At 38.3% G+C, this 23988-nt stretch overlaps 1 protein-coding gene and 1 pseudogene across 1 annotated transcript in view; both read left to right on the forward strand.

Annotated features, from left to right (window-relative positions):
* LOC109482364 (angiotensin-converting enzyme-like) overlaps positions 1 to 11435 on the forward strand; it is a 23135-nt gene extending 11700 nt beyond the window's left edge. The window contains exons 5-13 of the mRNA XM_019785060.1: positions 613 to 804; positions 2560 to 2732; positions 3984 to 4078; positions 4461 to 4548; positions 5051 to 5186; positions 5973 to 6117; positions 9340 to 9438; positions 10126 to 10251; positions 11026 to 11435. Coding sequence (XP_019640619.1) covers positions 613 to 804; positions 2560 to 2732; positions 3984 to 4078; positions 4461 to 4548; positions 5051 to 5186; positions 5973 to 6117; positions 9340 to 9438; positions 10126 to 10251; positions 11026 to 11182 — 1211 coding nt within the window. The 3' untranslated portion in view covers positions 11183 to 11435. The remainder of the gene's footprint in view (positions 1 to 612; positions 805 to 2559; positions 2733 to 3983; positions 4079 to 4460; positions 4549 to 5050; positions 5187 to 5972; positions 6118 to 9339; positions 9439 to 10125; positions 10252 to 11025) is intronic.
* A 4959-nt stretch (positions 11436 to 16394) lies between these two features.
* Positions 16395 to 23988, forward strand: part of LOC109482373 — a 14620-nt pseudogene continuing 7026 nt past the window's right edge.

Consider the following 23988-nt stretch of genomic DNA (forward strand, 5'->3'; position numbering starts at 1 on the left):
CTAAAAGCCTGTATCACAATATTTAAAAAACGCCTAGGGGTATTTGCCCACTGTACCTCCATACCAAATTTCAGGACCTTAGGCCCTAAAATGAAGAAGCTGAATCCATTTAAAAAATGGCAGGAGAAGGAGAAGGAGGAGAAGAAGAAGAAGAAACATCAGAAAAAGCAATATGGTTTCACCACACCACTTCGTGGTGTGGTGAACCCATAAAAAGTTAAAGCAATATGCTTTCCCTCGGTAAACATAACTAGTGTGATGTCTGTTTAAAGTTAAAACTTTTGGTCCAACACAAAAAATTCTCTCACCTAGAGCTTTCGACCAGTCACCCTGGTCTTACTCAGTAGACTGACCCAGTGAAGTTTGTCACATGGCTTCTTTGAAGTGTGACGTCAACACTGGGTCAAAGGTATCTGGTAGACGATGTCGACCCCCGTCGCGGTTCAATGAAGGGTGATGGGCCCTGCTGTATATCCCTGATGTTCCTTCACCCCTCTCAAAAAAGTCTTGTTCGGTGTCTAAAATCCTTACAGTGTCAAGTGAAACAAAATGTCTGGGTGACTCTATGTGGATATGGTGACTATATGTGTTATATTTTTTCCATTGTCACAGGATTTGGTAACTTCTGGGAACTGCTTAGCGCGCCGTTTGAGATAGAAAACCTGCTGGAGGTTGCCAACGGCCTGTGGAGTGAGATCAGACCGCTGTACGTCCAGCTACATGCGTACGTCAGAAGGAGGTTGGCCAGCTTCTACGGGGAAGACAAAGTCTCAACAACGGGGCCAATACCTGCACACTTACTAGGTATTAACGTTTACTGTTACATCTTTGTAGTTTGGCAGAATTGCTACTGGTGGTATGTGGACGAGTTTTGAGTATTCTTAGTAGACTTGATTATTTATCACATTTATTTAGTACGCATTTTTGTTCTAAGGGAAAAACGTGATAACTTAAAAATTTGTGATATGTAGTTTTTGAAAGGCTGTGTCATTTTTTTTACCAAAGAAACATCACGTATGGCAAAAAATAATACGTCCTTATCTCATTTTTTTCTATATAAGAATTCCATTCAAACCCTATATGGAGATTAAATGAGATATTGTGCTTATATGGAAAAAATGACATTATATGAGAACTTTATTGACACAACAAAAAGTACAGCGACTTTTGTAAGGTCAAAGACATGTAGATATACAGACAATTATACATGGGTACAACGAAAATTTCCTACGTACAGAACAATATGTGGGTCAACTAATACTACTTGTTCTAAGGTCTAAACATTCTTTGATATATTTACCTATTTGTGACATAATGGCATGTTATCTCATTTTTTCCATATAATATATATAATAATAATTTTACGGCTCTCAGTGGCAGATATAAGATGTTGTCACATCGGCGCACCAAATCCGTAAGGTGTTTTTGGCACCTTGACAGACAGATTAGCCTAAGAGGCTCGGTGGGCGTCACTCCACCGTATAGGTGGGGAAGTCGTGTATAGTGCCTTTCCCAAGGGCACAACGTCGGCCCACGGTGAGTATCGAACCCGGGACCTCTCGGTTCCGAGTCCAACGCTCTAACCGTTGCGCCACCGACGCCACGCTTTCCATATAATGTTTACATGGAATTCTTATATGGAAAAAAGGGATAACTATTAGATAAAGAGTTATCAAGACTTTTTCAATTATCACGTTTTCCAGTGGAAAAAAATTACTAAATAAATGAGATAAAAAGCTACGTCTTCCTTATTAGTATGAAAGTTATTGTGGGTTTGTGTACTTTTTCAAAATAAGGCTATGTTGATATGATTATATTATGGATGACATCCGCGCAGGCATGAATTTTCGTTCGTTTCACAAAAAAAAAGTTTTCGACCATACTGTATATCGTACAAAGCATGCATCTGCAAATGAGCAAATATAAGTCGTAGATATTGAACAAAAAACGCTGCTAATGCCGCGAATGAAATTGTGTTTAGTCATTTGTTCAGCCTACATGACCACGTAGATGTCATAATGAAGGCAACTTTTTTATGCTAAACTTTTTTATTTGCACGCTCGCATCGGCTTTGGGGTTGCCAGAGGATGTCATCAATATAATCAAATCAACATGGCCTAAATAATTCTAACAAGCCATGTAATGCAATATCACTGTACGTGTGTGGCGTCGGGTGGCGTAGTGGTAGATCATTCGACTGTGAACCGGGGAGACCCGGGTTCGATCCCTAGTGGCACCGGGAACATGTCTGGACATGCGCCCGATTTGTGTCCTTCGGCTTCGGTTGGGGAAAGTCGTATTGAGGTCACCTTGTGGCGCCGAATGGCAACCGCACAGACCCTTGCGACAGTTCCACAAAAATGTGGGTGGAACATATATATATCATGTGTATTATTATGTGTATTATTTGTGTATTATTATGTGTATTATTATGTGTATTATTACCATTTGTATTATGTGATTGTAAACCCTGCATCAATTCAGCACTATAAGGCTGCGATTGCACGGTTGATGTTTGGCCAATAAACCATTTATTATTATTATTATTTTCTGTTTCAGGAAACATTTGGGCCAAGTGGTGGAGCAACATTTACGATTTGGTGGCACCCTACCCAGACCAACCGGATATGAACGTCACTTCCGTCCTGTTGCAAAAGGGATATGACCCACTGCGCATGTTCAAGATCGCAGAGAAGTTCTTCACTTCCATTGGTTTGCGAGAATTACCAGAGGTTAGTATGTCTGTTCGTGTACAATTCGACAATGTGGAAATATTTGAAAACAATTTTAAATAAAAACTAGAGAAGTAACATTTGCAAAACAAATGCATAATGTTTACCTTCGGACATGGTCTGTTTTGTTAATTCTTACTCAAACACATTCACATGTATGTACTACTAGTATATGGTGACAGGAGCAGAGCAGACCATGAAATTGCAACATTATGTTTAATTGTAACCCAACACCAGTCACCATGTTGATAGAAATCAACAAGTCAGGTCAGAGGTCACTGTTTGGAGAAGAAGAAGAGGAAGAAACTGAACAAAAACAATATGTTTTCCTTCCGTAAACATCGATTTGTTTACCATAGGTTACCATAAGAAATACGCTATTGCTCTGACGAATCTTGTTGTAAACCTGGTAACATATTCAACTGTTTTCCTCTTTAATTTCTCCTTCAATTTTTTTGCTGCACTCAGCTCACGAGTTTCCCATCCCCAGAATGCATTGCGAAAACGGGTCTAAACCTCATTTGCGTAGAACAGGAAGGCATCGGAATGATCCTGTTGACGTTAAACAGCTTGCTTTTCACTGTGTTTTGAGGTGTTGGGGCATTTTATGCTCAACGGTAATTAAATTACTATGGGCCGAGTCTGACAACAAATAGAGAATGAAGTTTTTGTGTTCTTTTTAACATGGAACATGTGGTTTGTAACGTTACAGCATCAGTATAGTGTTACCACTATAACGTTACAAACCACATATTCCAAAAAATTCATTCTCTATTTGTTGTCAGATTCAACGCATAGTAATTTAATTAACGCTGAGCATAAAATGCCCCGACTTCTCAAAACACAGTGGAAAAACAAGCTGTTTAACGTCACCAGGATCATTCCGATGCCTTCCTGTCCTACGCAAATGAGGTTTAGACAGCACGTCGGCAGAACGTATTGCACCTGCGCAAAACCCGTAATGTATTGTACATAGCACTTGGGCAGAACGTCTCATATAAGGTTGTTTTGCTCATATAAGGTTAGCATTCCGACAGTAGTTTTAAATGTTATGTCGTAAAAGATATCGTCTGCAACAGTGAAAATTCTGATGCAACCTTGACCAAAAATCCAACGAAAACCGTGAAAATCCAGGGTTCTGCGCAGGCGCAGTACATTCTGCCGACGTGCTGGTTTAGACCCGTTTTCGCAATGCATCCTGGGGATGGGAAACTCGGGAATTGATGTTTGTCTCGCCCGTTGATGACGTAGGTTTTCTGGGAGAAGTCTATGATCGTCCGTCCTGCCGACAGGGAAGTCTCCTGTCATCCTACATCCTGGGACTTCTACCACCATAGCGACGTCAGGTCAGTCCCAACAAACCACGTCACCTTCTCACCAGTAAAATTGAATATTCAAATTGTGTATTTTTTGACACTGTTCATCCATTGATACGTTGGTGAAGGTTACTCATCCAGGGTGGTAATAAAATAATAAAGTAGTTTAGTCTTCTCAAACTGAATGGATTTTTATTTGGTAAAAAATAATAATAATATAATCGCATTTATAAAACTCCAGCCAGTTTGAGAAGACTAAACTACTTTATTATTTCATTTTGTTCATCCATTGCTTTTTGAAAAGTAAACACACTTTGAGAAAACGCGTCGATACGGTAAAAACTATTACAACTGTAGAAAACGTATTCTACAATCTGTTGAATGATACCTAATGTTTCGTTATAATTACCAGGGTAAAGATGTGCACAGAGGTCAACCACGAGTTCCTTGGGACGATCCATCACGAACTGGGCCACATCCAGTATTTCCTACAGTACGAGGTATGTGCCATATTCACAAGTTTCCCAGCCCCAGAATGCATTGCGAAAACAGGGGTCTAAACCTCATTTGCATAGGACAGGAAGGCATCGGAATAATCCTGTTGACGTTAAACAGCTTGTTTTTTCACTGTGTTTTGAGGTGTTGGGGCATTTTATGCTCAACGTTGATTAAATTACTATGGGGTGAATCTGACAACAAATAGAGAATGATTTTTTTAATATGTGGTTTGTAACGTTATAGTGGTAACGCTATACTGATGATGTAACGTTACAAACCACATGTTCCACGACACATATATACACGGAAATACAACAATATATACACCAAAAACAATATCATAAACTGCAATTTTATGGCAGGAGTGATTTAGACTCATGTTTGACTGTAAGTAAGTAAGGAAGTAGGAATAACAGAGCAGACCATATGTGAAGGTAAACATTGTGCATTTGGTTTGCAAATGTTACCTTTCTAGATAATAAATGTATTAATATTCACGGACAGGACCAGCCTATGCTGTACAGGGACGGCGCTAACCCGGGGTTCCACGAGGCTGTAGGAGACACCGTATCGCTGTCCGCCATGACTCCCGCTCACCTCCGCACGGTCGGGCTGCTGACAGACTGGCCGGACACACACGGTAAACCACATCGCTCATGCAACAAGAGCTATCATTAGTCCATAGCAAGTAATTTATATGGATGACATCAGCGCGCGCATTAATTTTCACCTGATTTTGGAAAAAAAATTGTTGCCTTCTGACAGTGGTGAACATGCCGAAAATTGGCAAAGATGTCTGTTGCCATGCCGGAAGGTGGGTGACAGATAACTATGAAGAGGGAAGACAAGAAAAGGGTCAGATTTAATGTTTTGTTTCTTACTTTGATGCAATGATATGTGATGCTGGCTGTGTATATGTGATGTTCCCACTGCAATGAATAAAAACCATTTGTACAATGATTGAGTCAAAATTTTAAAATGTAGGAACCTTGTTTTTTTCGGCTCGCCTTGTTTTTTTTCGCCCGCTCGGATTAGATTTGGAGTCTGCGGAGAATGTCATCCATTAAATTTACTTGCTGTGGCCTTAGTGTTCAGAAGGAAGAATGATAGAATTTGGCTGAAAAAAGCAGGCGTGTTACGCCGAAGGGCGGTTATACCGGCTATATCGATACAGAATTTTACAGTTCAGTTCAGTTCCCGTGCACTGAATAAAAGTTGACGGCGTAGGTACTGATAAATGATTATGTTAGGAGACGCACTGCGATTGGTTAGCGCGGATCAAGGTTACACTGTGATTGGCTAAGACAGGTCGTGCCCCGCCCGTGTTCACCACGTGATAGAAATCCACTTGTACATCACTGCTGCACAACATCAATTCATGACCCCATAGGTATCTACATAAAATTCCATATATGTGTCCGCACAGAAAGCGAGATCAACTTCCTCCTGAGGCAGGCCCTGGACAAGATCCCGGCCCTGGCCATGGGGGTGATGATCGACACCTGGCAAAGCCGCGTCTTCAGTGGGAAAATCACAGCAGACGAGTACAACAGGGAGTGGTGGAAACTCAGGTAATATGGTTATCACATAGGTACTAGAAACAGTTACTCAAGCAACTGTATATGATATTGGAATATAAATGGAATATGTTATGGACTATGGCCAGTCATAGTATACTGCATCAAACATCAGGTCTGCTATGTGAGCCAATTTACTATCAACTTTCCCTGAGAGACGATGTGACTCAATCACGGCTTTCACGTACCCGTGTACGAACATTGGCAACGACAACTCATCTTTCTCGGTTTCCTGGCACTGCTGCGCCACCTCGACGGACGGGCGGACGGGCTTGTGTCCGAAGTAGAGTCGACGCAATCCCTCGACGCACGTTTAGAAACAGACTCCTTTCTCGGTTTCCTGGCGCTGCTTCGCGACTTCGACGAACGTGAGGCCGGGCTTGTGTCCGAAGTAGAGTCGACGCAATACCTCGACGTGTGTTTATATACCGATTTCTCTCTCCGTTTCCTGGCGCTGCTGCGCGACTTCGACGGACGTGCGGGCGGGCTCGTGCTGGAACAGGAGTCGACGAAGTCCTTCGACGCGCGTTTAGAAACAGTCTTCTCTCTCGGTTTCCTGGTACTGCTGCGCGACTTTCTGTCAGACTGCTCCCTGTGATCTCGATGGCGGTGCTGGCCATGGCTGCGCGTGAAATCCGATCCCCTGTGAACGCTGCCGTCTGAACCCGAGGAAGAAGCACGCTTGCCTGGAAACGCAGTCTTTCTCGAAACTCTGGGCGGAGAATGCATCATTTCCTCGAGTAACGTATCCACCTCCCGCACTGGCCTGACTAATCGCGCTCCTGGCGGCCGGCCGCCCCGAAGTTGCCGCCCCCACTTGGGGTGGGGGTCATTAACCTCCGACCGAGAGCTTGTGTAACGCAGGCTACATCCCGCACCGACTCCTTGTCAGCCCGCAGATCACGAACTTCGTACTGGCGGGAACCGGACGGCCTGGTCAAGGGCAGCTCTCTTGTCTTGCTCGGATGTTGTGGCGACTCACGAAGGGGGTTCACTCTTGGCGCGATCCCCGTCTCTGGCAACTGTGTGATGAGGGGCTGGAGAGTTACCGAGGGGTAGGGACAGAGGATGCTGAATCTGAGCTGTTTCCGAGTCAGGTCTTCGGTATACTGAACATAGCCTACCCCAATGCTGCTCCACGAGGAGAAAACGATAATATTTGAGAGCGAACAAAAAACGTCGCTGTGTTAGCCAAACTGAAAACAGAAGAGGCCGTCACGTGAGATTGGGTCACATGGGGTAGGGCCAGATCATATCAATTTCGTGTAGCTAAAGTACAAAAAATGATCCTGAAGGAGACATTTTTTTTTTCAAATTGGAAGATCAATTTCCAAAATCATATCCAGTTAGTTGAGAAACTGTTCTTGCGTATCTTATTACCTGGGTGTCTAACCTTCAGCTACATATAGGTAATGTCACGTTTTATTTTCCGAAAAAGGCACTGATAAGGCCACACCAATTTAATTTGTTGGTTCTCGGACTCAGCTCTTCATTTTTGTCTGATTTGCAAAAAATAAAAATAAAAAGATTCTGGTTCTGAATCAACTAAAAATGCTCATATTTTGCCCACAACAGCCGAGGAAAATCCCTTTCTTCATAGTTCCTACATCTATCAATGCAGTGGGGTTTGAATAAAAGTTCAAAATTCATTGTTTTAAATATTAGCCCAGCCTTTTGGGTTGACTTCATGGCTCCTATCGTAGCATGCCTAGGCCTGTTTTTATTTTGATTTTTTTTCGCCCTGTCGCTTCATATTTTTATGAAAAAATCCGAGAACCAGCAAATCAAATTGGTGTGGCCCAAAGATGTGATAGATTGAGTCGGTTTGGTGAGAAAAATCGGCCATTGTAGGTATGAACTACACTGTTAGAAGGTAGTTCTGTGCAGTGCGATCGGTAAAACAATGGATCAAAAACGTTTTCCCGTACGACGTGCTTTGGATGTTAGGTGTGCCCCCGACCTTGTCCTCTAAGTGTGATCGGTAATAGATTTAATGTGCCATAGTTTCCGAAAAGATTAGCCGGTCCATTGACATCTGGACAGAAAGAGATCTTTTGCATTCTGAAGTTGTCCCTTGGCAATTTCACACGTCCATGTGCATGTGCAAGGTCTCGGTATGCAACACAACGCCCGTTGCCGATTGTGACCGCACTGTTGCATACCATGTGCCATCAGAGTATACTTGACAAAAGTACAGCGACATTCGTAGGGTCTAAAACTACACGTAGACATACAGGCAAATTCATGGGCACAACAAAATTAACCTACGTACAAAACAATAGATGAGTAAACTAATACTACTTGTTCTAAGGTCTAAACATTAACTGCTTGTGTAATTTACATATTTGTACACAGTAAGGGTTATCTCGTACCTTCTAGGATGAAATTAAATTTATCTATAGCATCAAATGTAACACATTCTGTTGAGCAAGCGGAGAGAAGGTTTGTGTGTTTATCGTTATATAGTCTTCAATATCATTGGGACAGAATGGACAAAACCTCTGCTCACATGTTACAGGGCTTGGTGGAAACCTTCAATCAAAAAGGAAATACGTAGGTGGCGTTTGAATATCTTCACGAACACAGTAGAACATACCCTTTCTTGTCAAACTTAATTTTAACTTAATATACAGAGTGCATCTCGAAAGCTAATAAGTAAATAAGGCCAAAGTATGTAAATTTTATGGATGACATCCTCCGCAGACTCCAAATCTAATGCGAGAGGACGAAAAAAACAAAGCGGGCCAAAAAAACAAGATTCCTATATTTACAAATTATGACATCATAAACCCTGTTAAACAAGAAACGATGGATGTGCTAACTTTATTGCCAACTATCACAACATCCATTGCCACTGAAACAACTTTGAAAAAGGAAAGTTTTCAATCATTGTACAAATTGGTTTGATTCAGTGGGAACATATGAAAGGAATGAAATACATCACTGCATCAAAGTAAAAGTCAAAACAATAAATCAGAGCCTTGTCTTGTCTCCTCTCTTCATGTTTATCTACCCATTACAGCATGACAAGGCTCATTTTCGATATGTGGATTACTATCAAATGGCAATAAAATTTCTTGTTTTTTATTTTCTAAAATCAGGCGAAAATCAATGCGCGTGCTGATGTCATCCATAAAAATTACTTGTTTGGCCTAATCTTTGTTGTGTGCATTGTTTGAAATATTCGTCACAAGTACAACTTATCCATGTCGACAGGTTGGAGTACCAGGGACTGTCACCCCCTGTGCCGAGAACAGAAGAAGACTTCGATGCTGGGTCCAAGTTTCACATTGTCTACGGGTTCGCCATGATGAGGTCAATCAAGTAACATTTTACATGAACAAAGTTATGATTTGACGATTTGAGTAGTCTATAATTTTTGATCTCATATAAAGTTATACATTTTTTTCAAATTTCAGGAACAGAATTGTTTGTCGTTGAAGAGATTCATTCGTCACGTATATATATATATATATATATATATACAGTTACTAGAAGATTCTTTCAACAATGACAAGTTTGAAGGGTAAAGATACTGACCTCCAAATTTTCCGTGACCAAGATGGACTGATAGTCATCGAAAATTCGGAGGTCAGTATCTTTACCCTTTAAACTTGTCACTGTTGAAAGAATCTTCTAGTAACAGAACTGTTTGGAAAATAACATACATTTGGACGGTTAATTGTATTTCAATGTGTTTTTAACGACTATATCAGCTCCGAAGCTTCATCCCTATGGAACACAGAACCGTTCTGTACGAAGGCCCACAACGACACTTCCATACACCTCTTCCGTGGCCCTTCCACACCTTTGACCTGAAGGTATATCCCTTGGCAGCGCGGTATGGCAGGACCGCGGAAGAGGTGAATGGAAGGTATATCCCTAGAAAGCGCGGTGTGGAAGGCTCGCGAAAAAGGTGTATGGAAGTCATTGTGGGTCTTCGTAGTTCCGTGTATGTCCGTTGGGCCGTCAGCGTTTTTGCTAACCCCAAATCTTCCCCAGGTACTTTGTCAGCTACATTATCCAGTTCCAGTTCCACGAGTCCCTGTGTAGAGAGGCGGGGTATCCACACGGCCAGCTCCATAAGTGTGACATCTACGGGTCATCTCAAGCTGGGGACAGACTACGGTAAGGGTCATGAGATTCTGGGTGCCTGGTGAAACATACTACGGCCTGGTTAGTTTACGTCCGCTCCCACAGTGGCTGGTCAGCTATAGTTACCTCCTACCTATTCAGGAAGCTCGTTCTAACATGTGACACACGCATCGCACCTGGCATTGACCTTTTGTTACCTTTTGTTACCTCCATGAAAAATGGAGGTATTGTTTTTGGCGTGTCTGTCTGTGTGTGTGTTTGTGTTTAAATTTCCGCACATTTGGGGCCAGCATAACTTTTGAACCTTTCGATGGATTGTAATGATATTTGGTATGTTGGTAGGTGTTGGGTAGGCAAAGGTCAAGGTCGATTTTGGGCTGGCCTTGGTACTGCAGCAGAACTTCCGGTTTTTTGTATCTTTTGTCCTGGACATGCTTTGGTTTTGATTTTTGAGTGGCGGATAGAGTTTCCTGTCAGTAATATAAAGTGGTGTGAGTTTATATGTTTTCCTGACCTGATGTCACCCAGTCATGTCAGGTCAGGAAAAAGCATTGAAATGCAAAAATAAACCATAGAGGTGGAAATAGGGATGCCCGAAGTGGGCAATTGGGAAGCTTGCTGGAGAGTCTCCAAAATTCACTTTTAGAAGGCCGTACAAGCTCAATTTCTCAGTCTTCATGATTGGATCAAACTTCAAGTGACTATATTGTATGTACACTTCCGATATTTGTATGTATTTTACGGATTTTTTGTGTGTGTCATTTGGTCTTTAATGTAAGTCCATGTCTCCTCTGTCATCTGTTACAGTGAGATGCTGCGGATGGGAAACAGCCAACCCTGGCCAGAAGCCATGAAGGTCATGACCGGTCAGAACAAGATGGCGGCATCCGCCATTTTGGAATATTTTCAGCCGCTCATGAAATGGCTAAGAGAACAGAATGGCGATGAAAGTATAGGTTGGTAGTGTTAGAAAAGTCACCGTCAGATAGATAGAGTACTCCAAATCTTTAGCAGACACTAATAGTATATTAACCAATTACATAATTTGAAAAAGGCCTACTATAATTCGTTAACACTAAAATGCTAGCTTTCGACGAATCAGAAAGTTACTAACGACACCATTCCAGTGATAACTTTTTTGGAAACAATATTAACCGATAAGTTTTTTTTGAAAATTCGTGCCCGGAGACTAATTGCAAATTATAAAACATAAAAGAACAATGAAATAGAGTATAAAATAACTAAAGTCTACATGATAAAGGTAGCTGTCTAGAACTATAACTATGTCTAAAACTATGTCTGAAGGGTTTGACTTCTCATCTGTAAACCATGGAAGACGTAATGCCCCACCTTTTCAAAATATGTGGGTTTGGGGAAGTTAAGAGAAGAAACGTTTATATCAACCTGCTAGATATTGTCTTTGTTTCAACTATTCATCAACTTTCAATGTAGCTCACATAGATTAATACACACAACAATCACGTTGAAATTTATTTCAAACGCAAACTTGTGTTACCCTAATTTCTTTCAAGGTTGTAAGGCACAGTTTACACTTTACAGGAATATTTAGGCTTTAGCATAATTACATACATGTACTAGTATATCATTTTATCTGTGTAATAAAGCTGCCAGTAGTTGTTCCATTTGTTTGGATCGTTATTTTATGTGGGAGACTTCATCAAGCTAATCAGGCCACAACGTCATAATTTTATGGATAGGTACCTGATTGGCAGTTGTACATGATTGAATGCAAATTATGCAGATGAGGACTAAATTTGCATAATTAATGAGGAAATTCTATAATTACAGTGTTTCATATAATGGTACTGCTATACATGTAATCTATGTAAATCTGTGGCAGGCGGAACATCAACAAATACCAATTATGCAAATGATGACCTAATTTGCATAATTAATGTGAACATTCTGTGAATCCTTATTGGTGAATAATGGGAATTTTAAACCTAGTAACATGTGTAAGTTACTTAAAGGTTTGCATCGCTATGCATATATTATGTTAATGTAGAGGTTATTTGCATAATTAATGAGGACAAAGCCCATATTTCATGGAGGTATGAGATCTCGGAACTCTTGTCTAATATTTGTATCTAGCGTACAAAATATTGTGGCTCACAATACAGCCCGTTTGCATTGTACCTTATGAGCTGCTAATCCTCCATGCCTGCCACAGTTTGAATAATTTATTGCACAGGTGCTTCCATGTTGACTTACATTGGTTGCAAATATAACTGTGGTCATTTTTGCATCGAAGACATTTCTCCCGCAGCGTAGTCTTGAATGCGAATCGTCTAAAGGTTTGTTAGCTGGCTACGATTTGATTTGCACATGAAAATACGGAGGATTCTTTCCGTATGTGGTGTACTTTGTGAAGCTGCTGACAGCCGTTTTCTCTGTATCATGTTTTGGGACAGTTAATCTAAGATAGGGCGAGTGTCTTAAAAACAAACCCTGCTTTGTTCTCTTTATCAATTCCATCCCAATGTGCACAGTAAGGATTCATTAGGTGTGTAGGGGATGCAACCTAGAATGACTCTACCAGCCATGTTTCTACGATTCTGTAGTGTAATTTTTTACTGCAGTATTTCAATTAAGAGAGGGACATGTACAGTTTTATGTATATCATTCATAAGGCTTGCTGTTAATGGAAACTTTTTTTCATGATACCAACAGCCTGGTACAATTTATGGTGACATGAAAAGACCCTGGGTTATGTATATATGGTTATATACAGGCATGATCAAAATATGGTGACGATACAGGCATACCAATTGCATTCACCAACTTTTCGTGTGTGCAGGCATTTATCTAATATTTGTATCTAGCGTACAAAATATTGTGGCTCACAACACAGCCCCTTTGCATTGTACTTTATGAGCTGCTAATCCTCCATGCCTGCCACAGTTTGAATAATTTATTGCACAGGTGCTTCCATGTTGACTTACATTGGTTGCAAATATAACTGTGGTCATTTTTGCATCGAAGACATTTCTCCCGCAGCGTTGTCTTGAATGGGAATCGTCTAAAGGTTTGTTAGCTGTCTACAATACCATCTTCATTCCACTGGTAATTACTTTCAAAATAGAATGATAAGTGGCGAAAACATGTTTCCACGCGTTTGTTTCAATCAGCACAAAATACTACCTTACAGGAAATGGGTAAGTATAGTACGCAACGTACTATAGCTTAGGCAAGAAGGTTATGGTTGTAATGAGGCATGAATATTCGCTCAGTATTAGTGTTTAAGCGTGTAGGGGCCTAGAAGTAGAAGTTGTATAATAGTAAAAGGAATACATAAGCAATTGGATAGATTTCAGGACTGTAGACGTTTCAAGTGGTATCCGGTATTTGTTGTGACTGTATTAAAAGTAGCTGATGCTACTTGATACGTTTGTTTCGTTGAAACGGGTGTTCCGTTGCAGCAAAGAATCTGCCATAAATTTTAACATAAATTAGATGAGTGTGAACTGTATCTTCTCTAACAGTAAATGAAATTCAGATATTGGACACACCAAAAAATATAACAGACGATGGCTAGATTTCCGATGAAGAAAGCCTTATTTGTTGACAAGACACAAGTACATGCTTGTCATGCACGTACAGAAAAAAGATTCGAGTTAAAAAAGGAAAATCAATACAGGTGCACCAGAAGATGAGATGGATTTTCCGTACGTAGGTGTACTTCAGTGTGCAGCTGTTGTCAACTCTTTTCTCTGAGACTATGTTTGTGAGTCATGAGTTTATGTGTGTCCCTGAAAAATAACGCAAACGTATATCAAGATTTGTATAAACTTTGCGGCTTAGAGGTTAAATATACAAACATGCAGTACCTACAACATTTTAAAAGAACAATGATATCGCTGTGAAAGGGACAAGAATATTCACACTGTTAAGGTTTTTGTCGTAGATTTTATCGTGGTCAACAGTTACAAACCTGTATTAAACATTTTATATTTAACTTCATAATTTACATTGCAATGTGTTCTATAAAGCTAAACTATTTTGCTTAGGCTGTATCTTTAATAAAATACTTTAAGGTTAAGCTCATGTACAATTTACTGAATTGCAAAATCTCCGTGAAAGCTAAATAATTTTATACGCAAGAAAAAGGGCAAGATTATTTTTTAGCAAGATCTATAAATTCAGTATCTGAAATAGTTTCAAAGTAGAATAATTTCAAGAAGTTGTGAAAATAAAAATTTTAGGAGAATTCTAACAACACCCTATTTCGACGAGCTGTAAACACAACACCTCTGTGGAAAATTACAGACCTCATTATAACCTAATCAATTTTCATCGTATAGAGATGAGAAGGTCTATTGTTAGCCACCAGGTAAACATAATGGCCGCAGCCTTGCCGCATTGTACTGTTTTAGATTGGAATATGAGCAATTCATTCTTGAGGCCTGCTACAGTATGAATAATTCATTGTACGGGTGTGTGTCGGCTGACTTCTATTGGCAAAAAAACACTACTATGTTGACATGTGCACCAAGGAGACGTATCCTATTTTTCATCTGCAGTGGACTGTTGTTCGACAATCTTCTAAAGGTTTGTATGATGGTATTGTTTGCCTTGCACAGCAATCACATTGGAATTGTTCATATTAAGTGAAATGAAAAAAAAAACAGACTGAAGTGCTACTGTAAAAACAAAATATGCAGACATGGTCTTTAACCAATAATTCTAAGTAGAACTATGCCTTATTGGAAAAAAAAACTGGATTGACAGTAATCTAATAAAAAGAATTGCGTCCCGACTCCGTTTAAAATGGAGGGTGCTTAAGCATTTTCTGCTAACATAAAATAACAAAATCTTGTTTAGAAAGAAATGATGATATAATTTTCTTCAAAATGTAAATTCCTGGTAATTTTACGGATGCATCTTAAGTAATTCTTTTGACTGGAGTATACTGAAATTGCATCGATATCCTCTAAATTATAGAAGCCGTAGTTGTTGTTGAGGAGGGCGATAGCCACAGTTTTTGAAAATTGCTACAAAAATAATAAACATCAATACATTATTTTGAGAGCGTGAAAGTTAGAGGAGAGAGAAACAGTCATGTGCATGTTGTCAGTAAAGTTTGTTTATTGATAAGAATATGATAATGCAAAAAAGTTTGCAACAATTTCTTGATAACTTGAAAATTTTAAGGTCTTAAAGCAGAAAACATATATATATATTTAACAAACGATGGATAGATTTTCGATGATAAAAACCTTATATGTTTGTCAAGCTCTTTCTTTCATGCACATACAGTAACAATTATATAGTTTTGGTTAAAATTATGAAATGAAGGTTTATAGAGCTGCAAATGAAAATGCGGAGGATTCTTTCCTTGTGTGGTGTACTTTGTGGAGCTGTTGACAGCCGTTTTCTCTGTGTCATGTTTTGGGACAGTTAATCTAAGATAGGGCGAGTGTCTTAAAAACAAGCCCTGCTTTGTTCTCTGTATCAATTTTAGCCCAATGTGCACAGTAAGTATTCATTAGGTGTGTAGGGGTTGCAACCTAGAATGACTCTACCAGCCATGTTTCTACGATTCTATAGTGTAATTTTTTACCATTCATTTGATAGTTTACTGCAGTATTTCAATTAAGAGAAGGACACGTACAGTTTTATGTATATCGTTAATAAGTCTTGCTGTTAATGGACACTCATTTTATGATACCAACAGCCTGGTACAATTTATGGTGACATGAAAAGGCCCTGGGTTATGTATATATGGTTATATACAGGCATAATCAAAATATGATGACGATACAGGCATACCAATTGCATTCACCAACTTTTCGTGTGTGCAGGCATTTATCTAACATTTGTATCTAGCGTACAAAATATTGTGGCTCACAACACAGCCCCTTTGCATTGTACCTTATGAGCTGCTAATCCTACATGCCTGCCACAGTTTAAATAATTTATTGCACAGGTGCTTCCATGTTGACTTACTTTGGTTGCAAATATAACTGTGGTCATTTTTGCATCGAAGACATTTCTCCCGCAGCGTTGTCTTGAATGGGAATCGTCTAAAGGTTTGTTAGCTGTCTACAATACCATCTTTATTCCACTGGTAATTACTTTCAAAATAGAATGATAAGTGGCGAAAACATGTGTACACGCGTTTGTTTCAATCAGCACAAAATACTGCCTTACAGGAAATGGGTAAGTATAGTACGCAACGTACTATAGCTTAGGCAAGAAGGTTATGGTTGTAATGAGGCATGAATATTGGCTCAGTATTAGTGTTTAAGCGTATAGGGGCCTTGAAGTAGAAGTTGTATAATAGTAAAAAGGAATACATAAGCAATTGGATAGATTTCAAGACTGTAGACGTTTCAAGTGGTATCCGGTATTTGTTGTGACTGTATTAAAAGTAGCGGATGCTACTTGATACGTTTGTTTCGTTGAAACGGGTGTTCCGTTGCAGCAAAGAATCTGCCATAAATTTTAACATAAATTAGATGAGTGTGAACTGTATCTTCTCTAACAGTAAATGAAATTCAGATATTGGACACACCAAAAAATATAACAGACGATGGCTAGATTTCCGATGAAGAAAGCCTTATTTGTTGACAAGACACAAGTACATGCTTTTCATGCACGTACAGAAAAAAGATTCGAGTTAAAAAAGGAAAATCAATACAGGTGCACCAGAAGATGAGATGGATTTTCCGTACGTAGGTGTACTTCAGTGTGCAGCTGTTGTCAACTCTTTTTCTCTGAGACTATGTTTGTGAGTCATGAGTTTATGTGTGTCCCTGAAAAATAACGCAAACGTATATCAAGATTTGTATAAACTTTGCGGCTTAGAGGTTAAATATACAAACATGCAGTACCTACAACATTTTAAAAGAACAATGATATCGCTGTGAAAGGGACAAGAATATTCACACTGTTAAGGTTTTTGTCGTAGATTTTATCGTGGTCAACAGTTACAAACCTGTATTAAACATTTTTATATTTAACTTTATAATTTACATTGTAATGTGTTCTATAAAGCTAAACTATTTTGCTTAGGCTGTATCTTTAATAAAATACTTTAAGGTTAAGCTCGTGTACAATTTACTCAATTGCAAAATCTCCGTGAATGCTAAATAATTTTATACGCAAGAGAAAGGGCAAGATTATTTTTAGCAAGATCTATAAATTCAGTATCTGAAATAGTTTCAAAGTAGAATAATTTCAAGAAGTTGTGAAAATAAAATTTTAGGAGAATTTTAACAACACCCTATTTCGACGAGCTGTAAACACAACACCTCTGTGGAAAATTACAGACCTCATTATAACCTAATCAATTTTCATCGTATAGAGATGAGAAGGTCTATTGTTAGCCACCAGGTAAACATAATGGCCGCAGCCTTGCCGCATTGTACTGTTTTAGATTGGAATATGAGCAATTCATTCTTGAGGCCTGCTACAGTATGAATAATTCATTGTACGGGTGTGTGTCGGCTGACTTCTATTGGCAAAAAAACACTACTATGTTGACATGTGCACCAAGGAGACGTATCCTATTTTTCATCTGCAGTGGACTGTTGTTCGACAATCTTCTAAAGGTTTGTATGATGGTCTTGTTTGCCTTGCACAGCAATCACATTGAAATTGTTCATATTAAGTGAAATGAAAAAAAACAGACTGAAGTGCTACTGTAAAAACAAAATATGCAGACATGGTGTTTAACCAATAATTCTAAGTAGAACTAGACATTATTGGAAAAAAAAACTGGATTGACAGTAATCCAATAAAAAGAATTGCGTCCCGACTCCGTATAAAATGGAGGGTGCTTAAGTATTTTCTGCTAACATAAAATATCAAAATCTTGTTTAGAAAGAAATGATGATATAATTTTCTTCAAAATGTAAATTCCTGGTAATTTTACGGATATGCATCTTAAGTAATTCTTTTGACAGGAGTATACTGAAATGGCATCGTTATCCTCTAAATTGTAGAAGCCGTAGTTGTTGTTGAGGAGGGCGATAGCCACTGTTTTTGAAAATTGCTACATTAATAATAAACATCAATACATTATTTTGATAGCGTGAAAGTTAGAGGAGAGAGAAACAGTCATGTGCATGTTGTCGATCAGTAAAGTTTGTTTATTGATAAGAATATCATAATGCAAAAAAGGTTGCAACAATTTCTTGATAACTTGAAAAATTTAACCCTAAACAGTACACCTGGGGTCCGCGCGGACCCCAGCACTATATATTCTGTAATATCTTTTTTGTTTCTAAAGATTTTTTCTCTGAAATTTTAGGTAATTGTCACCCACAAAGTTGTCTCTCAATACAGTGCAGAAAACTCCGTTTCTACCATTTATAAAAAAAATTATATCTGATTTTCTTTTGGGGTCCGCGCGGACCCCAGCCGGCTTTCGATCATAATGGACACACTGGCGTTCTTATACATTACCTTATTTCCGTTTTTATATGTTTTTATGCACTCATCGTATGTCTACCAAGTTTTCAGAGAATGGTGTAGTAATAGAATTAAATTTTAATAACTTTGGTGTAATTATGACGTCATATGATGTCAGAGCTAATAATATAGTCCGCCATATTGGATTTTGACCAATGACGTCATCAAATTAGCATATTCTATGCATATTAAATGATTTAACTTATATTTAATTATGTAAGATGTTATTAATGTTGGAAAAGAAGTGTAATTTAATATAAAACTCAGAAAATTTTTATGTTTAAACCAAAATTACTTCTATTTTCAAAAAAACTGCCTGCTAGAAACCCGTTGCCATGGCAACACAAAAAAACATCAACTTACTAGTATTAAACTAATATGAACTTTTTTCCAGAGACATTTTAGGAAAGGTCTCCAAATTTGATACTTCTAGCGCAAGCCGTTTAGCCGCTATCTGAGATCAAAGTTGGGCCTCAAAAGCCCCTTCAGTCTGAAATGGGTTTAAAAATCGGGTATTTCTTCTTGTCTTCTTTTCTTCACCAAAAAATAGAAAAAGTTCAAAATGTATGATTTTTGTATGTAATGTGGACACAGAGGTTCCCACATCAGTTTGCAAAGCAATTGAGCTGGTAGCATGTTGATAATTTCTAAAAATTAGCAAAAAACTGTTCTGGGGTCCGCGCGGACCCCAGGTGTACAGATTAATCAGTCCGGGAAGGTGTACTGTTGAGGGTTAAGGTCTTCAAGCAGAAAACATATGTATATTTAACAAACGATGGATAGATTTTGGATGATAAAAACCTTATATGTTTGTCAAGCTCTATCTTTCATGCACGTATAGTAACAATTATATAGTTTTAGTTAGAATTATAAAAGGAAGTTTTATAGAGCTGCACATAAAAATACGGAGGATTCTTTCCGTATGTGGTGTACTTTGTGGAGCTGTTGTCAGCCGTTTTCTCTGTGTCATGTTTTGGGACAGTTAATCTAAGATAGGGCGAGTGTCTTAAAAACAAGCCCTGCTTTGTTCTCTTTATCAATTTTAGCCCAATGTGCACAGTAAGTATTCATTAGGTGTGTAGGGATTGCAACCTAGAATGACTCTACCAGCCATGTTTCTACGATTCTGTAGTGTAATTTTTTTACCATTCATTTGATAGTTTACTGCAGTATTTCAATTAAGAGAGGGACATGTACAGTTTTATGAATATCATTAATAAGGCTTGATGTTAATGGACACTTTTTTTCATGATACCAACAGCCTGGTACAATTTATGGTGACATGAAAAGGCCCTGGGTTATGTATATATGGTTATATACAGGCATGATAAAAATATGATGACGATACAGGCATACCAATTGCATTCACCAACTTTTCGTGTGTGCAGGCATTTATCTAATATTTGTATCTAGCGTACAAAATATTGTGTCTCACAACACAGCCCCTTTGCATTGTACCTTATAAGCTGCTAATCCTCCATGCCTGCCACAGTTTGAATAATTCATTGCGCAGGTGCTTCCATGTTGACTTACATTGGTTGCAAATATAACTGTGGTCATTTTTGCATCGAAGACATTTCTCCCGCAGCGTTGTCTTGAATGGGAATCGTCTAAAGGTTTGTTAGCTGTCTACAATACCATCTTCATTCCACTGGTAATTACTTTCAAAATAGAATGATAAGTGGCGAAAACATGTTTACACGCGTTTGTTTCAATCAGCACAAAATACTGCCTTACAGGAAATGGGTAAGTATACTACGCAACGTACTATAGCTCAGGCAAGAAGGTTATGGTTGTAATGAGGCATGAATATTGGCTCAGTATTAGTGTTTAAGCGTGTACGGGCCTAGAAGTAGAAGTTGTATAATAGTAAAAGGAATGCATAAGCAATTGGATAGATTTCAGGACTGTAGACGTTTCAAGTGGTATCCGGTATTTGTTGTTACTGTATTAATAGTAGCGGATGCTACTTGATACGTTTGTTTCGTTGAAACGGGTGTTCCGTTGCAGCAAAGAATCTGCCATAAATTTTATCATAAATTAGATGAGTGTGGACTGTATCTTCTCTAACAGTAAATTAAATTCAAATATTGGACACACCAAAAAATATAACAGACGATGGCTAGATTTCCGATGAAGAAAGCCTTATTTGTTCACAAGACACAGTTACATCTTTTTCATGCACGTACAGAAAAAAAATTCCAGTTAAAAAAGAAAAATCAATATAGGTGCACCAGAAGATGAGATGGATTTTCCGTACGTAGGTGTACTTTGTGCAGCTGTTGTCAACTTTTTTCTCTGAGACTATGTTTGTGAGTCATGAGTTTATGTGTGTCCCTGAAAATTAACGCAAACGTATATCAAGATTTGTATAAACTTTGCGGCTCAGAGGTTAAAATACAAACATGCAGTACCTACAACATTTTAAAAGACCAATGATATCGCTGTGAAAGGGACAAGAATATTCACACTGTTAAGGTTTTTGTCGTAGATTTTATCGTGGTCAACAGTTATAAACCTGTATTAAACATTTTATATTTAACTTTATAATTTACCTTGTAATGTGTTCTATAAAGCTAAACTATTTTGCTTGGGCTGTATATATCTTTAATAACATACTTTAAGGTTAAGCTCATGTACAATTTACTCCATTGCGAAATTTCCGTGAATGCTAAATAATTTTATACGCAAGAGAAAGGGAAATATTTTTTTTGTAAAATCTACACATTCAGTATCTGAAATAGTTTCCAGGATATATTGCTTCAAAGTAGAATAATTTCAAGAAGTTGTGAAAATAAAAATTTTAGGAGAATTTTACTAACATCATATTTCTTCGAGCTGTTAACACAACACCTCTGTAGAAAATTACAGACCTCACTATAACCTTATCAATTTTCATTGTATAGAGATGAGGAGGTCTATTGTTAGCTACCAGGTAAACACAATGGCTGTAGCCTTGCCACATTGTACCGTTTTCTATTAAAATATGAGCAATTCATTGGAGGCCTGCTACGCTTTGAATAATTCATTGCACCGGTGTGCCTCTGCTGACTTCTATTGGCAGAAAACACAACTATGTGCACCAAAAAGACGTATCCTATATTTCATCTGCAGTGGACAGTTTTTTGAAAATCTTTTAGGTTTGTCCGATGGTTACGTTTTCCTTGAATGAAATTAAAACAAAATCTTACTGTACTGCTACCGATAAAAGCAAAATAAATATGCAGAAATTCTGAGTAGAACGAGGTGCTTTAGGAAAAAAAGGTTAAGTAATCAAACTAAAAGCGACGTCTTCTTTCCTTTTAATAACAGAAATCGGACAGGTTTCCTTTAAGTAAGAAAACTACAAATTCTTCTGTAGAAAAGATATGGCTTAGTTCATATACAAATGTTATACTTGTATTACTGTATATATGATGTACATTATTTTTAAGAAATTTGCAAATTGTGGAAACAGTGTTTTCTTACAGCTGATAGAAACCTTAGTTTTTGTTGAGAATGGCACATGACAGTATCTTTGGCGTTATTATAGTCACAATAATTGTCATTATTGTGACTATTGTAAGCTGTAAAGGCTTTAGGCAGAGGTTTAAGTTGTGTTTTGTGTGTGTGTGAGTCAGTGTTTGAATTAGTATGTGTTGATGTGTGTGTTGGTGTTAGTGTGTGTATGATGGAGAGAATGTGTGTATTTTTGTGAGTCATGAATGTACATGTGTGTGTGTGTGTGTGTGTATGTGTGTATGTGTGTGTGTGTGTGTGTGTGTGTGTGTGTGTGTGTGTGTTTGTGTGTGTGTGTGTGTGTGTGTGTGAGTGAGGTAGAGTGCATGGCGGTAGCCAGGGGGTTTCGGAAAAAACCCACAAGGCTCAAAAGTCCACTTTTTAACTAATGGTCCAAGATTTTCTTGAACAGATGGACTGATTCGTATTAATGAAATTAAATTAATGAAGCTGAACTATGTAGTACCACACCATGTCATATATATATATAAGTGTTCAATAATTTCTACATGCAGAGAACAGGACGGGATTATTTCTTTGTACCTCGATTCACAACGTCTGTCCGTAGAAATTTCTCCGATTCACACATTCAGTATCTAAAATAGTCTGCATGATTTTTCCATCGATTGTAAATATAATTTTTTCACTAAGCTGTAGAAATATGAATTATTAGGACGATTTTAACAAAGATATATTTTAACACTGTGGAAAATTACCTAACACACCCGACTATAACCTAATAACTTTTCATTGTATATAAAATTGAAGGTCTCTGATTAACAACCAGATAGCATAATTATATATTATAATGGCTGTAGCCTTCCTGCATTGTACTGTTGTACATTGGAATAATATCAATTTGTAATGCGAATGTATTGGTGTTTGTCTAATATGTATTTAGAAGTTTGTACATGTGATCATTTGCACCATGACAGCGGATATAATATACATATGGTCCATTTTGGTTTTAAATCCTGTTTTGTTTCAACGACAACACGTGTTTATTGCTAAGGTTATTTTCCCATTGCCTCAAATTTAATTTTTGCTCTCGTTGTGTCATTTGTACATTGATTGTGTTTTTAACTCCTTAACTTTGTTTTCCGCCGTACAGAATCATGAAGAATCAACTTCTGATACTTGCCATCCTGGCTGTTGTGACCTGCGCCAAACCGTTGAACGATGAAAAAGAACCACCGAATACCATAGACAAGGCGACCGGTGACGGCACCTTAGAACTCAGGCGACGGATTGAGGTAGGACCCGGTCACTAGCGTCGATAAAAATCTTCTATTCTTCCAGAGGCAAATTCTAGGTTAATGCAGTAGACTAAATTTATGGCATTTGACTGGCTTTTTCCTGGATGTCTTTGTTAATTATGAAGTATTTTGACATTTAAAACAGTGTTTATTTTCTCTTTTTTTAATATATATCTACACCGTAGACGTTTTATTATTAAAAAATTTAGTATTAAACATGAAGGTGACGCCTTGCCTGGACAATTAAGCAAGCAAGTTCAAAACCTTCAAACTAAATGTAGGCTCAAATAAAATCTTTCTAATAGCAAATGTCACCACCCTTGTTGCAGCAAAATCCGTTTGAGAACATTAATTAAAAAAAAACTTTGATGCTGATAATGAAATCTCTTATTGTTGACAGAAGCCGAATGGTGGGCCAGGTCCAGGTGGCCATGACGGGATGGCAGATACCCACGCCACCTTGCGAGATATTATGGGATCGTTCAACACTGATAAAATACCTTACGGTCTGTTTAAAGATTCTTTTGAGCACCGAAGCACGTGAAACTGTTAATCGATGACAATAAGAGTCTTTAACCCT

This window comes from Branchiostoma belcheri, unplaced genomic scaffold (assembly GCF_001625305.1).
Source record: "Branchiostoma belcheri isolate BF01 breed outbred unplaced genomic scaffold, Haploidv18h27 scaffold11, whole genome shotgun sequence".
NCBI classification, from domain to species: domain Eukaryota; kingdom Metazoa; phylum Chordata; class Leptocardii; order Amphioxiformes; family Branchiostomatidae; genus Branchiostoma; species Branchiostoma belcheri.